This window comes from Silurus meridionalis, chromosome 20 (genome assembly GCF_014805685.1).
Source record: "Silurus meridionalis isolate SWU-2019-XX chromosome 20, ASM1480568v1, whole genome shotgun sequence".
Lineage (NCBI taxonomy): Eukaryota > Metazoa > Chordata > Actinopteri > Siluriformes > Siluridae > Silurus > Silurus meridionalis.
Window position 1 is genome coordinate 15,773,085 of NC_060903.1, and position 13,112 is coordinate 15,786,196.

Consider the following 13,112-nt stretch of genomic DNA (forward strand, 5'->3'; position numbering starts at 1 on the left):
TCTCGTTCTGGGAGAGAGCTTTATGATGCAGTAGAACTACATTGTGTTTTGCTGTGCTCAGTTTTGCCCTGGTGTATGACCTGGGACATGAAAATGCCATCCACAACCTCACCTAGAGTTCCTCAGCCAGTTTTAAACTCCTACACAGCTGTTTCTGTTTCAGTGAATATTTTAGCCTACATATGAAACTCTGATCCTACAAAATCCATGACTTTGTGTTGTTACAAAGTCCATTTGATTTGTTTTTCTGATCATTTCCATTTTGCTTAGAGAAAAATAGAATTAATGAACCCTTCTATTTTTTAGAAGCATTCTTACTTCACATCATTTACTTCACACTGCCTAAACGTGTTGTTTTCTACAAAATTATCGAATATATATGGAAGTCCTAGGCATCTATAAATACTTCTTTACTGTACTTAAGTAGATTTTTTTTGGTAGCTGTACTTTACTTCACTATTTACTTTCACTCATTAAAATTTACACAATTTTAATTTTTAATTTTTAAACCAGACTTACTTTGGTTTTAATCTGTTTGGTGACATGATCAAAATTTTCTTCTCATTTCAGCCCATCAACCAATTTCTTTTCATTGTGCGGCTTTTTTAATCTCCCACTGGTGTATCATTTCCTGGCTCTCACACACCACAGACAGAAGCTAGTTTACAAAGCGAACAACAAGCAAGGCAGAGGGCAACAAGACGTCTGAGGGTCACGTGGAGGAGACAGAGGGAGTCAGTGATGTAAACATCACTGAGAACAGAGACATTCCTGATCACCTGATCATCATCACCTTTGTGTTCTATATGGTGGATTTTTAGCCTGCATACATTCATTAGATAACAAAATGTTAAATTATTTTGTATTAACTTTTAAATTCTTTTGTATGTATTAACATGACGTGAGATCCGGTTACCAGTGTGACACTAAAACAGGTCGTAGTAAAGACTTTTTTACTTAAATACATATCAGAGCCCAAACTTCTTTACTTTAACTGGAGTGAAAAAGTGTAGTCAGACCTTTTACCACAGTCTTTTAAAATATTAGTATCTGTACTTCTACTTGAGTGTGTACTTTTGCCATTTTTGGTGATCACGAGAAAACAACTTTTATGTCGAGATCACGAGATAATTAATTCGTGATCACGAGAAAAACTATAAAAAGCATTGGCTTTTTGGATTTCAGTAAAAAAAAAGACATAAAAACCTGTAGAAATATTTTAGACTGAAATATAGACACGTGTCCATCATCAATACCCAGCCCAGCGTTCATACACTATGCTGTGAGGTATCTCCTGCGCATGCGCGGGTGGCAGTAGACGCGTGTCAGAAGGTGCTCAGGAAACAGCAGGACCGCCATGGAGGAGAAAATCAATTTAGATCTGGAAGACCTTTCGTCCGAGCCATTTTTGGACTCGTTGATTAACGAAATAACAGGAAATGACCTTTCGCTTGTACTCGGGGTTTTTGTCGGGATAATCGTTGTTGTAATTACAGTAGGTAAGTAAACCGAACGAACTGAGAATGCTTCGTCGACAGGAAATGCAAATCCTAGTCGTTTTGGGGCAAATCCCGCCTTCTCAGCGACGATTGGCTAGTGGATCGTATGCAGATTACTGATTGGTAGCGAATATAACGTATTAGCCAATCACAGCGCAAAGGGTTGGATTTGCCAGAATACGGATAGGGAAAAATAAGTACTAGCTAGGTATCTGAAAACAGTAATTTCGCTAGCTAGCTCGTTTTTATACTAGGTTAAACGAAATATTTATTATATTTATTGTATATATTTTTTTATATTGCAGTTCTTTTGAAGTTTTTCTTGGGCACCAAGAAGACAAGGAGTGCAGTGTTGCTAGTGGGTTTGTGTGACGCGGGGAAAACCCTCCTCTTCAGCCGGGTGAGGGTCCAAAAAAAACCATCTTTTAATTCATTAAAACCTTAAAAAAAATTGCTGAACATGTTAGATTTGTGTCCCCAGCTTCTCACAGGGTCGTTTATCAGAACCGTGACCTCCATGAGTGAGAGCAAAGCGACCTACAGGACTAAGAGTGAGAAGGTAGAGAAGAAGAAAACCCTCTTTACCATTCTGATGTATTTCATATCCAGGATCTCAGATTCAATGCTTTTTTATTATTCACAGCCTACCTCCTGGACTCTTGTGGACATTCCCGGCCATGACGGTCTACGAGCTCAGATCGTCGACAAGTTCAAGGATTCCGCCAGGTAGAACTTCTCGAGATTATCTGCTTCCACAGTGGAGACCTTCTCAGGGTTTCCAGGCTTTCAGACCGTGTGTGAATGGGCTTGTATATATGGCGTAGAGTTTTTATAGCATCCTGTGTTTATTTGACCTTTGAAGCATTTGGTCAAATCTGATCTACATTGATGAAATTAAATTAGATGGAACTTGAATGTCATTTTGCAGCGTGTAAGTACAGATGGTGTATCATCATGCTAGTCCTGAATAGAACAGGGTATGGGAATACTCGTGTTTTAGCTTGTGCACGACTGAGCTCCACCAATACACCAGCCATGGTGACTGGAATGGAGGAACCCAAATTTGTTCCAGCATGACAGTTTCCTTGTGCAAAAAAAAAAAAAAAAGCTTCCCTGAAGACCACTCAAGTGTCCTGCACAGAGCTTTAGGATGAGCGAGATCACTGACTGCTCCAGATCTCACTAATGCAACTGATTGAACTCAAATCCCAACAGCGACGCTCCAAAACCCAGTGGAAAGCCTTCACAGAAGAGTGGAGGATATTATAATGGTGAAATGATCTGCTCAATAAAGGCTGTAACGTTTAGGTGTCCATACACACACACACACACACACACACACACACACACACACACACTTGCCCATATAACGTGTGACAAAACTCTCAACTCGCAAGATGCTTCATTTTATGGTGAAACGTTTCAAGACGTTAATTCGTATATAAACACCACTGTATTGGAAATGCTAAAAGCTTTAAACACTAATATTATTGGAATGAATGTGTATATAGTTGTACAGTATATGTGGTCGATTGATTGTCCTTGTGAGCGCAGAGCGATCGTGTTCGTGGTGGATAGCGCCGTTTTCCAGAAGGAGGTCAAGGACGTGGCCGAGTTCCTTTACTTCCTCCTGACGGACAGTGTGGTGATGAAGAACGCTCCGACCATACTGATAGCCTGCAACAAACAAGGTACAACATCCACCTGTAGAAATCTTTAACGCTCATTCGGTTTTCCTCAAGAAATAGATGTGGTTCCCTCTCTAACACTAACGATATAGAGAACTTGCTGGCCAATCATATTAGAGTATTTAACAGTGCGGTTGTTATTATTAAACTTGAAAACATACACAACAATGCCAGGGGTTAGAGTTAGCGCAGTGTCACTGTGTTCTCTCACTCCATACCGGAAATCCGATTTAAAGTGCGTTGGAGAACTGGGATGTTGTTTTGTGAATGCACAAAACTTCCGTTTTTAATCAGTCTCGCGATATGGAGTCTTTTGCGTTTTATGTCCCGCTTCAAGAATTTCTTTCAAATTTCGCATATCGATCGTGTGAACGAATGATGGATGAAAGGAATGAAGACATTTTGTTAAAAGATGCTGAAATAAGTAGAACAGTTAAGTAGATCATATCTTAAAAAAATCTAATATTAAATGTAAAAAAAAACAAAAAAAAAAACACGTACACAAATTTTAATAATAATCAACTGTGTTAATAATTTAAAAAAAAATAAAGACAAGCAGTTGTATGTTTATCGTTTCTTGCCCCTAACTGTACTGAAATTGATCCAAATTTTCACCCCCAGCGCTGTGGTACAACCTGTATAAAATTTAGACTCGGGGAAATCCCTGAATTTACGGTTTGGTCTCGAGCACATGGTGCACTTTGTAGAAATCCTGTAGAGCAGTGGTCCCCAAACCCCCCACACAGCACAGAAAGAATACATAACTTACAGTATTTACGTTTTATTTATTATCTGACTCTGAATGGTTTTATTTTGGAAAATGACCGGATTCTCTCCACCACATCTGTCTAGGACTCACTCTTGATGCATGTCATGATGCCTCGTCACATGTCTTACCTCCATCCTCAACCTTCTTAAAGGGGCTCCGGCCCCTAACACATAATACATTACCGCTAAATTCAAACCCCCAAGCGAGCAAAATGAACAAAAACAACAGTGGATTTACAATTGTTATTATATTTAGAAACTACCAGTTTTATTTCGCCGTATCATTTTATTTTGTTGTATTTATCTGCAACACCTTAAAGGCTGATCCGTGAAAATATTGTCCGACATTAAACCGATCCGTGGGGCAAAAAAGGTCGGGGACCGCTGATGTAGTGATTGAACGCATTGTAATTCTGCTTTAAAGCAGTTTGAATATGATTGTAGTGATGCAGAGCTGATAACATCTAATTTTGTTTATTTTTGTTTTTATGTAACAGACATTACCATGGCAAAATCAGCCAAACTGATTCAACAGCAGCTGGAGAAAGAGCTGTAAGTGTTCACTTTCTACAAATACTCAAAAAAAAACACATGCTGAATCCCCACGCACTCGATGTTCAAGTGTGTACATAAAATCTGGACTACGCTTGTTATTTATAAGTGATTAAACCGATCCCTAATTTGCCATGAATAAAAAGAAAATGAATCAGACGGGGTTTAGGGTGAAGGTCAAGTGCAAGACTTCAGTCTGTCTTGAATTATGATTTCGGCAATATACACACACACCGTGAAGCATGTTAAGGAAAAAGGGGGACCCTACATTTCTGTTTATTTATGTGAGGCCCTGAACCTGATCTTTTCCCAGTCTTTAATGATCCATTTCAGGAAAGTGTGTGCCCATGATAGCTCAGATGCTTTTTTTGACGTATGTTCAGCCTGAGGAGATCTTCAGTTGTAGCTCACTTACCTTAAAATCTGAAGTCCATTCTGAGGTGCTTTTCTGTTTATCACGGCTGTAATAAGTGGGAAGGTGAAGCTCAGTGGTTAAGATGATAGACTGGCTTCAGAATTTAATGACTGAATAACAAGCTGCTGACATAAATATAGCCATAAAATTAAATCGTCCAATCCTCTGTCTCCGTCTTCACAGGACTACCCTGAGGGTGACTCGCTCGGCGGCCCTCACCTCTCAGGACGGCTCGGTCCGGTCCACGGCGCACCTGGGGAAGAAGGGCAGGGACTTCGATTTCTCTCAGCTCCCAGTACAGGTGGAGTTTGTGGAATGTAGCGCACGTGGCGACGAGGACGAAAGCGCCGAAATCGAGGCTTTGGAGCGGAGTTTGGCCCAATTATGAACCATCAGAACACGGTTACGGCGAAGCGTATACAAAGTCACGTATTTGGATCCGAAGTCTTTTATTACACGGCTTTTAGACAGTGTGGTTTGCCTTGTTTTACACACACACTCGTACACATCAGCTGCCCTAAAACCACACGGAACAAAGTCTGTTTTCCATCTGTTTGTTGACGACTCGCATCTAAAACATTGTCCTGAATGTTCGAATTACACAACCAGTATTTATTTTATTTTATTTGTTCTCAAGGTACCAGCTAGTTTACTGTGTTTAAAGAAAAATCCTTGTTTTCTTGACGCCTGCTTCGTGCCTTACATCTAGACGCTGACTAAATAAACCGTTTGGGGAAATTATGCAGATTTAGACTTCAATTTCTTTTACATTCGAATACCACATTCTGACGTGCGGAAACGATGAGGTGCAATTTCCGAGTCGGTCTGTTAACGTTACGGTCTGAGATTCATTCCTCGTCGTTTTAAATCATTGCTTTTTCCGTCTCTCCACATAAACACTGTCTTACCGGCTAAGCTTTGTGTTGTTACTGTAAAAGTCCCTTAATAGAAAGAAAACAACTTCTCTCAAGACACTTTAGAACAGAACGACTATAATTCAGTGCACACTCGGACAAAATAATCCGTCCATGCATCACGCACAAATCCAGCGCTTTCAACCCGAATCTGATCTCACCGGGAGCCAGGGTCGTGTTTTTTAGACGTGGCTTACCGAATTAGCGCTGGATCGGATTGTTGACTGTTCGATTTGCCAGGGCAGGTCCGTACGAGCGCTCGAACGTGCTCGAGAGCAGGTTCCGTATATTTATAGCATTTGTCAGTGTTTCAAAAAAGTCAAATCACAGTTTATATTAATGCTATCGTTTCTATAGTAACAGTTAGTTCATAGACTTGCGTCTGATCTGTTACAAGATCTATTGATAAACGCACAATTGAGCATGATCAGTACGAACATGCACATTTCTGATCGAACAAAGTGTCTGAATCTAATTAAGTATGTTGGCAAAGAAAGAGTGTTTATTATTATCGAAACCCTGCTCAACATGAAGCAGAGCTCAACAGACGTAAATCATCAGGACACCAAACGGAACCTGTGCTGTGTTTCCACACGGACGGTTTTAATTGCCGGATTTTTGCCTCATGGCGCATCAGTAAAACAAATGTTTAGTAATTAAAAAAATGTTTTCATTGGAGTTGTTTTTTTTTTATCCGAGTAAAGAAAGGATGTGGTGAATAAACGTGTTGCGTTGAAGGTTTTAATTTCGCCACTTTTATATTTATTTATTTATATTTTGATTGAAAATGGTCAAACAGAAATGCATTAGTTGCGCATTAATAAAAATTAGTGCCGTAATAAATTAGTGCCCAAATAAATAAATAAATATAAAATATTTAAGGTTGAATTTGGAGTTAATTCAAGAATTTTTAATATTAATTAATTAATTTACAATTTTAGTTATGGGGGAATGGGATTTTTTTTAGGTGTATTCAAGTATTCCACATTCAATCTTTCTACATATTTTCAGGCTTCTGTATAGATGCCATTAGCCAATCATTTGCTAACTGATCATGGTTTTGAATGAACATCTATTTAACACAGAAATATGAAATATGACGATCTGACGCGTCATGTCCGATTTCCTACGTGGTGATGTATAACGAATGACCCCTGTAGTTTAAAGACAAAAAAAAAAATCAGACAGAATCTTCAGGTTGGACTTGTATTTCACAAGCGCCTTCGTTTAACCACAATGTAAATAAATAAAGCGGAACCCAGTTCTGTGCGTTCCCACGCTCTTGGAGAAATGTTGCTAAAGCCCAGACAGAGCGTACACACAAACTCTGGTGCTCTGATCCGCCACGAGTAAACTGGCTTGTCCTTTTAGACGTGCCGGACACACCCAGTTCACCTTCTCCTCGTGATTGAACTTCAGTTTCAACGTAGTCTTTGTCTGATTCGGGTCAGAACATCCGGCCTCCTCTGAAAGTTCTTCTTCGCTTCTCTTACCATCAACAACCTCATGACTCTGAGTCTTTAACTTCCTGTTTTTAGTCTTCCTGCGCTGGGCCTGGGCCTGGGCCTTGACCTCTCCTGCCACTACAGGTTCCTCGCTTATATCCCATAATGCCACTACGCCGTCATTTCCTCCGGTGGCCAGGAAGTAAGGATGAGGCATGAAGTTGAGGAAGTGGGCTTGAGAGGCACCCTGACTGTGAGCCTTTATTGCCCCCTGCTGCTCGAGTCTGGAGCCGACGCCCACTCGGGCGAGGTGTACGCGCCCGTCCTCGGCAGCGCACGCCAGAACGTTTCCACACGACGCGACGCTGACGCAGTGAGCCAGAGGCGGGTTGAAGAGCTGACCTCCTTGCTGCTGGGAACGCTCTTCCTCCTCCTGCGCCTCCTGTAGGCTGTAGGTCCACACTGGCCGAGCTTTCTGCAGGTTCCACAGCATCAGCTGAATGGCGAGAGGAAAAAATGATCACGATAGGAACAGTGGCAGTAGTCGAATAAGAACACTTTCAAAACACTGACCAGTAGCTACATCCATTTAGAATAACAAACCCATTAGTAAACCCTTCAACAATATTATAAAAGCTCCAGTGTCTTTTTTTCTGAAAATCTAACCAAGATATGAACGAACAAGACAGGGGATCAACCAGAGTGAAATTAGCCAATCGTGTCTGTGAGCTCATGTAAGCGGAAGAGGGCGGAAGAGTCACCCTTACACAGCACGAGCAGCTGTTTGGTAAAAATGGCTGGGGGAATAAACATTTTCCAGAATGACATCAAATTAGAGGTGAAAACTCCCCAAAAACACATGCTAAATGTTGGATGGGAGGGCTGCTTTGCGGGTTTGCTTCCATTATAACCGATAAGCAAAATTCTCTTCCCAATCATGTGCGATCATGAGAAATAGTGGGCATGAGGCAACAACTGCAAATAATTCTAATAATTGCAATGCTATTTGATCCAACATTTGTATTAATAATATTTAGTCTGACACTGCTATAAGGCTGGTTCACCACTAGAGGGCAACACAGGCACACTCATTACTACAGTATATGGACAAAACCATTGGAGACAACTGAATTTTTTCCCAGCTATAAGTGGTTCTTCTTGAAACACAAAATTGAAAAGCCCACAATCTTCTAGAATGTCTTTGGATGTGGGAGCATGAAATGTGGCCTTCACGTGAACTAGGCACAAAGCCAGAAGATATGGGTTGGAGTGGAAGAGCTCCTTCTATAGATTCTCCTCGAAATCGGTTTATGGGATTATGTTTGTACTTCTAATTTTCTAAGATTCTCTACAATTGAGATCTACTTAAATGTACACCGATCAGCCACAACATTAAACCCACTATCAGGTGACATGAATATCATTAATATTGCTTATATATACTAAAACTAAAAGTTTGCGGACACCTGGTCATAAGTACGGTATGTGTTTTCTGAGCATTGCATTCCACATTTAGTCCCAATGTGCCCTATAATTCCCTCCACTATTCTGGGAAGATGTTTCACTAGATTTTGGAGTGCACTTGTGGACATTTGTGTTAATCAAACACAAGGGTGGTAGTAAAGTTTGGTGTAGATGAGGAGGTCTGGGGTGCAGTCAGCATTCACATTCATCCACAAGGTGTTCAATAGGGTTGAGATCAGAGCTCTATAGCAGGAGATCTTTCACTCGAACCCAATGTAAAGCATATCTTCATGGAGACTGCTTTGTGTACAAGGGCATTGCCATGCTGGAACAGGTTTGGGTTTTCAGTTCACGTAAAGGGAAATTTCATGCTTCTGTTTCCGAAGTTGTTCTATACAATTGTGTGCCTTCAGCTTTGTAATAAAAGTGTGGGAAAGAAACACATATTGCTGGGAAAGTGTCATATATATATATATATATATATACACACACACACACACACACACACACTCAGAGGACGACCAAGTCCCACTTCTTCACTTGTACTCCTACTGAACTCTATAATATCAGTGGCTCCATCTAACAGCTTAATATTACATGTATATGTCTTACTACTGTATGTTTTTAGGCCATTTTAAGGCACAACTTGTGAGGCGGAAATTCCAGGACAGAAATGGACTCTAAATAAAACACAGCTGCGCTGAGATAAGGGGTTCCTCCTAATATGGTTATATAAAGCAGATTACTGTAAGTGAGTTAAAGTGAAGTATCGTTATTGGTGTCTAAAGAAACAGAGGTGGACAAAACACTAGTGAGGGTGTGTTTTTGTGCTGTGCTGCAGTCACTTTTTCATGCCCCTTCATTTGCCTGATTATAGAATAGCATCTGTTCCAAGCCAAAACAAAAACAGTTCTTTCTAACAGATGTGTGGATAAACCTAATCTGAGAATCTGCTAGTGCTGACTTTACGATCTTCTCTCACCTGCATGTCCAGCCCTGCAGACACCAGGCTCTGTGGCCTCTGGGGTCGGAACGCCACCGAAGAACAGATGTTGGTGTGTTTGCGCAGCGTGCGGTTGACTTTTCTCGTCTGCAGGTCCACCACTCTAACAGCCCCCGAATCGTCGCAGAGTGCCAGCGAGGCGCCCGTTTCGCTTACGGAAAGCGAGTTGATCTCGTCCTCACCGACGTTCTCGATTTCATCCACCGGCATCTTCAGACTGCGTGGGTCCAGGACGCTCACCGTCTCGCCATGAGACACGTACAACAGTCCGGGGGCTCTGCTGGAGAAAACCGTACACGTGACATCTTCCTTGGAGCTCAAATGCACCTGTGAGAGAGGAGTTCCTTCCTGAGCCCACACAGTCACCTCGCCTCCTTCAGCGCCCGAAGCCAGAAATCCATCAGCTTCCTCTGCAGCTCCGATGCACAGCACGGGGGCAGTGTGGCCTCCAGTCCAGTGCTGTGCCATGCTGCTTCCTGACCTGTACAAACAAACGGAACAGAGACTTTCTTCTTTTTTCTATTCTAGCTTCAGATCTGACTTTTTTGCATGTTGTCAATGTTTTTTGCAGTATTTTTCTTTCAGTTAATCCATGTTTTTTTCTTCATATCTAAGTGATAGTTACACCCTTGATACTCTTTCTACATTCTCAGTTTAGTATTACGGCGATATTTACTGTAACAGGTCACGTGGTATGTGTGACAGCTCCACATAAGACTATTAGAGTTGGATTGTTTTGTCTTTTTTGACTTTTGTCAGTTTATTGTGGCTAAACTGTAGATAAATCTATGATTTTATTATAAGAAAACAGTAAATGAACATATGCAATTCTGTCTTGCAGGGTAAAATAAACAAGGTGAGACCCCGGATGTAAAATGTTGAGCTTCCTGTGTGTACCTGCATACAATAAAGTAATAAATGTCATCTTGCTAACAGAATAACCCAAACAAACAACTGAATACAAAGCCATTTAAGCTTAAAAAATGACAGAAATATACAGTGACATGAATCATTTCTTACTGACTGTCACGCCACATTAGACAAACAAAGTGTTATACTCCGAGAAAACGTTTAAACATCAGCTCTAAAAATGGATTTACCCGAGCTCACTGAATGGAAAAATCCAGAAAGACTTTTCAATCTTTCGCCTTAATCGTGTAAAAAAACGAAAATACGGACTGCTGCCTTACACACGTGGTGCGGCGCTTGAGGCGTCGCACTTTGATGACGTAGACGCCATCTACGGGTGCGTCTGGATAATACAGTTTGTTTGTTAGGACAATTTTGGAAAATGTAAAAATTACAAACGAAATGCTTATGCATTTCTTCTGATTAATTATGCATTATTATTATTTTTAGCTTTTAATTCAATAGGTTTTTGATAGTTACTAGGTGTTAACGATATTTTGTATTTAAGTATTATCATTATTAGCATTATTATTATTGAGCATAATAATAATACATTGCAATCAGGGATTTTAACTGTAAAACAAACCCTGACTAGCCATCTTGATGAGGATTGTATAAATAAATATAATACTATGCCATTATTAAGATCCTTCTGTACATTTTATTACACATACAGTATTTTAGTTTTTCTGTAGAATCCTAAAATTCTTAAGAAAGATTTTTATTTTCTGAACATAATATAGCTGGATCATAGGGACATATTGAATCAAAGCTTACAGTTGGATTTTCCACTGGCCTAAACTCTGTGTCTAGGACCAGTATGTGATGTAATGGTTGAAATCCAATCAGATTTCAACCATCACATCACATATTGCAGGTCTCCTAGAAATCGCCCAGTCATGTTTGCATTTTCACGTTCTTTAACTGAACGGTCAGAGAGCGCACTAGTCAGAGCTCGCAAACAGCATCTGTAGCAAACTGCACAAGCTCAAACATATTTATGTGGATTTAATAGGTGTTTTTCTTTATTTCGCAATGTCTGACAGATGATAAAAAAATGTATTTGGTTGCAGATACACTTACAAGGATATTTACAAGATAGACTTTTTAAGGGAAGGTCGGCCAAAACAGATCAAAACATTTGTTAAGTGTTTTTATAAACCCTTTTTGTGCTTCCCATAGAATTGGCACAAGAACAAACAATTCACCTTCATTTGAAATCCCCAGGAAAAATGTAATGCATGAAAAAAATGCACAAAATCCTGGGAGTTGATGTATGTGGAAGGTGCAGCTATGGCTACAGGGAAAGGAGACATGTTGAATTGTATTCAATCGTGTGTTTTGTTATACTGCATTTCTGTATGTATATATATATATATATATATATATATATATATATATATATATATATATATATATATATATATATATATATATATATATACTGTATATATACACAAATATATAACAACTTGGTTGTCTTATACTTACACTCATTGTGTGTTTTATCTGCCAAAACCTAATTTAAGTGATTATAGTGTATACAGTCAGTTACCACAAATGAACAGCTGTTATTTGGGTGGTGTTCCGTTCCTCAGTACTTGACATGGTTGCTTATGTGTTGTATTGGGAGTTATTGTATTGTATTGGGAGTGTGTCATGCCCTAAAGTGTTACTGCTATTTTTAGACACTGTGTAGACTTTACTAGGCACACCTACTTTGTTGGCATATGTTACAGGTGTACGCTGTGTGTACTGTTCTCCTTGTATGTGTCACTTTGTGATCATAATAGTGGCATTACATAAATAAACGATAAAAAGTGTGTGAGTCGATAAAAAGTGTGTGCCATTGTTTAGGCTACAGCTCAAATTCAGTAAATAAAGCTATCACTAAACAAAATCCAGGATGTCCAGGATGCTGTGTGGACTGGGCTCTCAGCATGGTCTTGCATGCTACACCTTCTACGCTTTTATAGACATGTGTGTATTATATATATATATATATATATATATATATATATATATATATATATATATATATATATATATATATATATATACCTTTACTTTTACAGGATGATTGTTGTGCCATTCTGTGTGAACTCTAGAGACTGTTGTGTTGGTGAAATTCCCAGGAGATCAGCAGTTTTGGAAATGCTCACACCAGTCCATCTGACTCTAACAACCGTGTTATGGTAAAGTCACAGAGATCACATGATGTGAAAATAAAGCTGCACATTGATCACATCAATGGCTGATTAGATAATTGCATGAATAATTTAATGAAATACATCTATAGTGTAAACACAATAACTATAGATGGCTGATTTTCTGGATGCAGTATTTTTGATGAGTTGAGCTGATTTCTGAGTCAATGCACACGTTAAGCACCCTGAATAGGCCTTTCCCGTAATAGACAATAAAAGGTATTGTATACTTGCAACTGTCTCTCTCT

General features: G+C 39.6%; 2 protein-coding genes across 2 annotated transcripts; one reads left to right on the forward strand and one right to left on the reverse strand.

Moving 5' to 3' along the window:
• Positions 1-1,291: 1,291 nt before the first annotated feature.
• Positions 1,292-5,663, forward strand: srprb (SRP receptor subunit beta). The gene is made up of 7 exons (XM_046877225.1): positions 1,292-1,499; positions 1,805-1,899; positions 1,981-2,058; positions 2,143-2,225; positions 3,054-3,190; positions 4,453-4,507; positions 5,106-5,663. Exons 1-7 carry the CDS (start codon positions 1,358-1,360, stop codon positions 5,308-5,310), a joined length of 795 nt encoding a protein of 264 aa, XP_046733181.1. The 5' UTR covers positions 1,292-1,357; the 3' UTR covers positions 5,311-5,663.
• A 1,365-nt stretch (positions 5,664-7,028) lies between these two features.
• On the reverse strand, positions 7,029-10,997 carry wdr53 (WD repeat domain 53). The gene is made up of 3 exons (XM_046875896.1): positions 10,849-10,997; positions 9,728-10,229; positions 7,029-7,777 (listed from the first exon to the last, which is right to left on the reverse strand). The coding sequence occupies exons 2-3, from the start codon at positions 10,214-10,216 to the stop codon at positions 7,133-7,135; spliced, it is 1,134 nt and encodes a 377-aa protein (XP_046731852.1). The 5' UTR covers positions 10,217-10,229; positions 10,849-10,997; the 3' UTR covers positions 7,029-7,132.
• Between the last annotated feature and the right edge of the window lie 2,115 nt (positions 10,998-13,112).

What these genes read in the sequence shown, in the direction of transcription:
- wdr53 (XM_046875896.1), bottom strand. Translation starts at nt 10,216, where the DNA reads ATGGCACAGCACTGGACTGGAGGCCACACTGCCCCCGTGCTGTGCATC. An exon ending in CTGCAGGGCTGGACATGCAG is followed by an intron (nt 7,778 to 9,727) that starts GTGAGAGAAGAT and finishes CTCGCCATTCAG; the next exon opens with CTGATGCTGTGGAACCTGCA.
- srprb (XM_046877225.1), top strand. Translation starts at nt 1,358, where the DNA reads ATGGAGGAGAAAATCAATTTAGATCTGGAAGACCTTTCGTCCGAGCCA. An exon ending in ACAGGACTAAGAGTGAGAAG is followed by an intron (nt 2,059 to 2,142) that starts GTAGAGAAGAAG and finishes TATTATTCACAG; the next exon opens with CCTACCTCCTGGACTCTTGT. An exon ending in GATAGCCTGCAACAAACAAG is followed by an intron (nt 3,191 to 4,452) that starts GTACAACATCCA and finishes TTTATGTAACAG; the next exon opens with ACATTACCATGGCAAAATCA.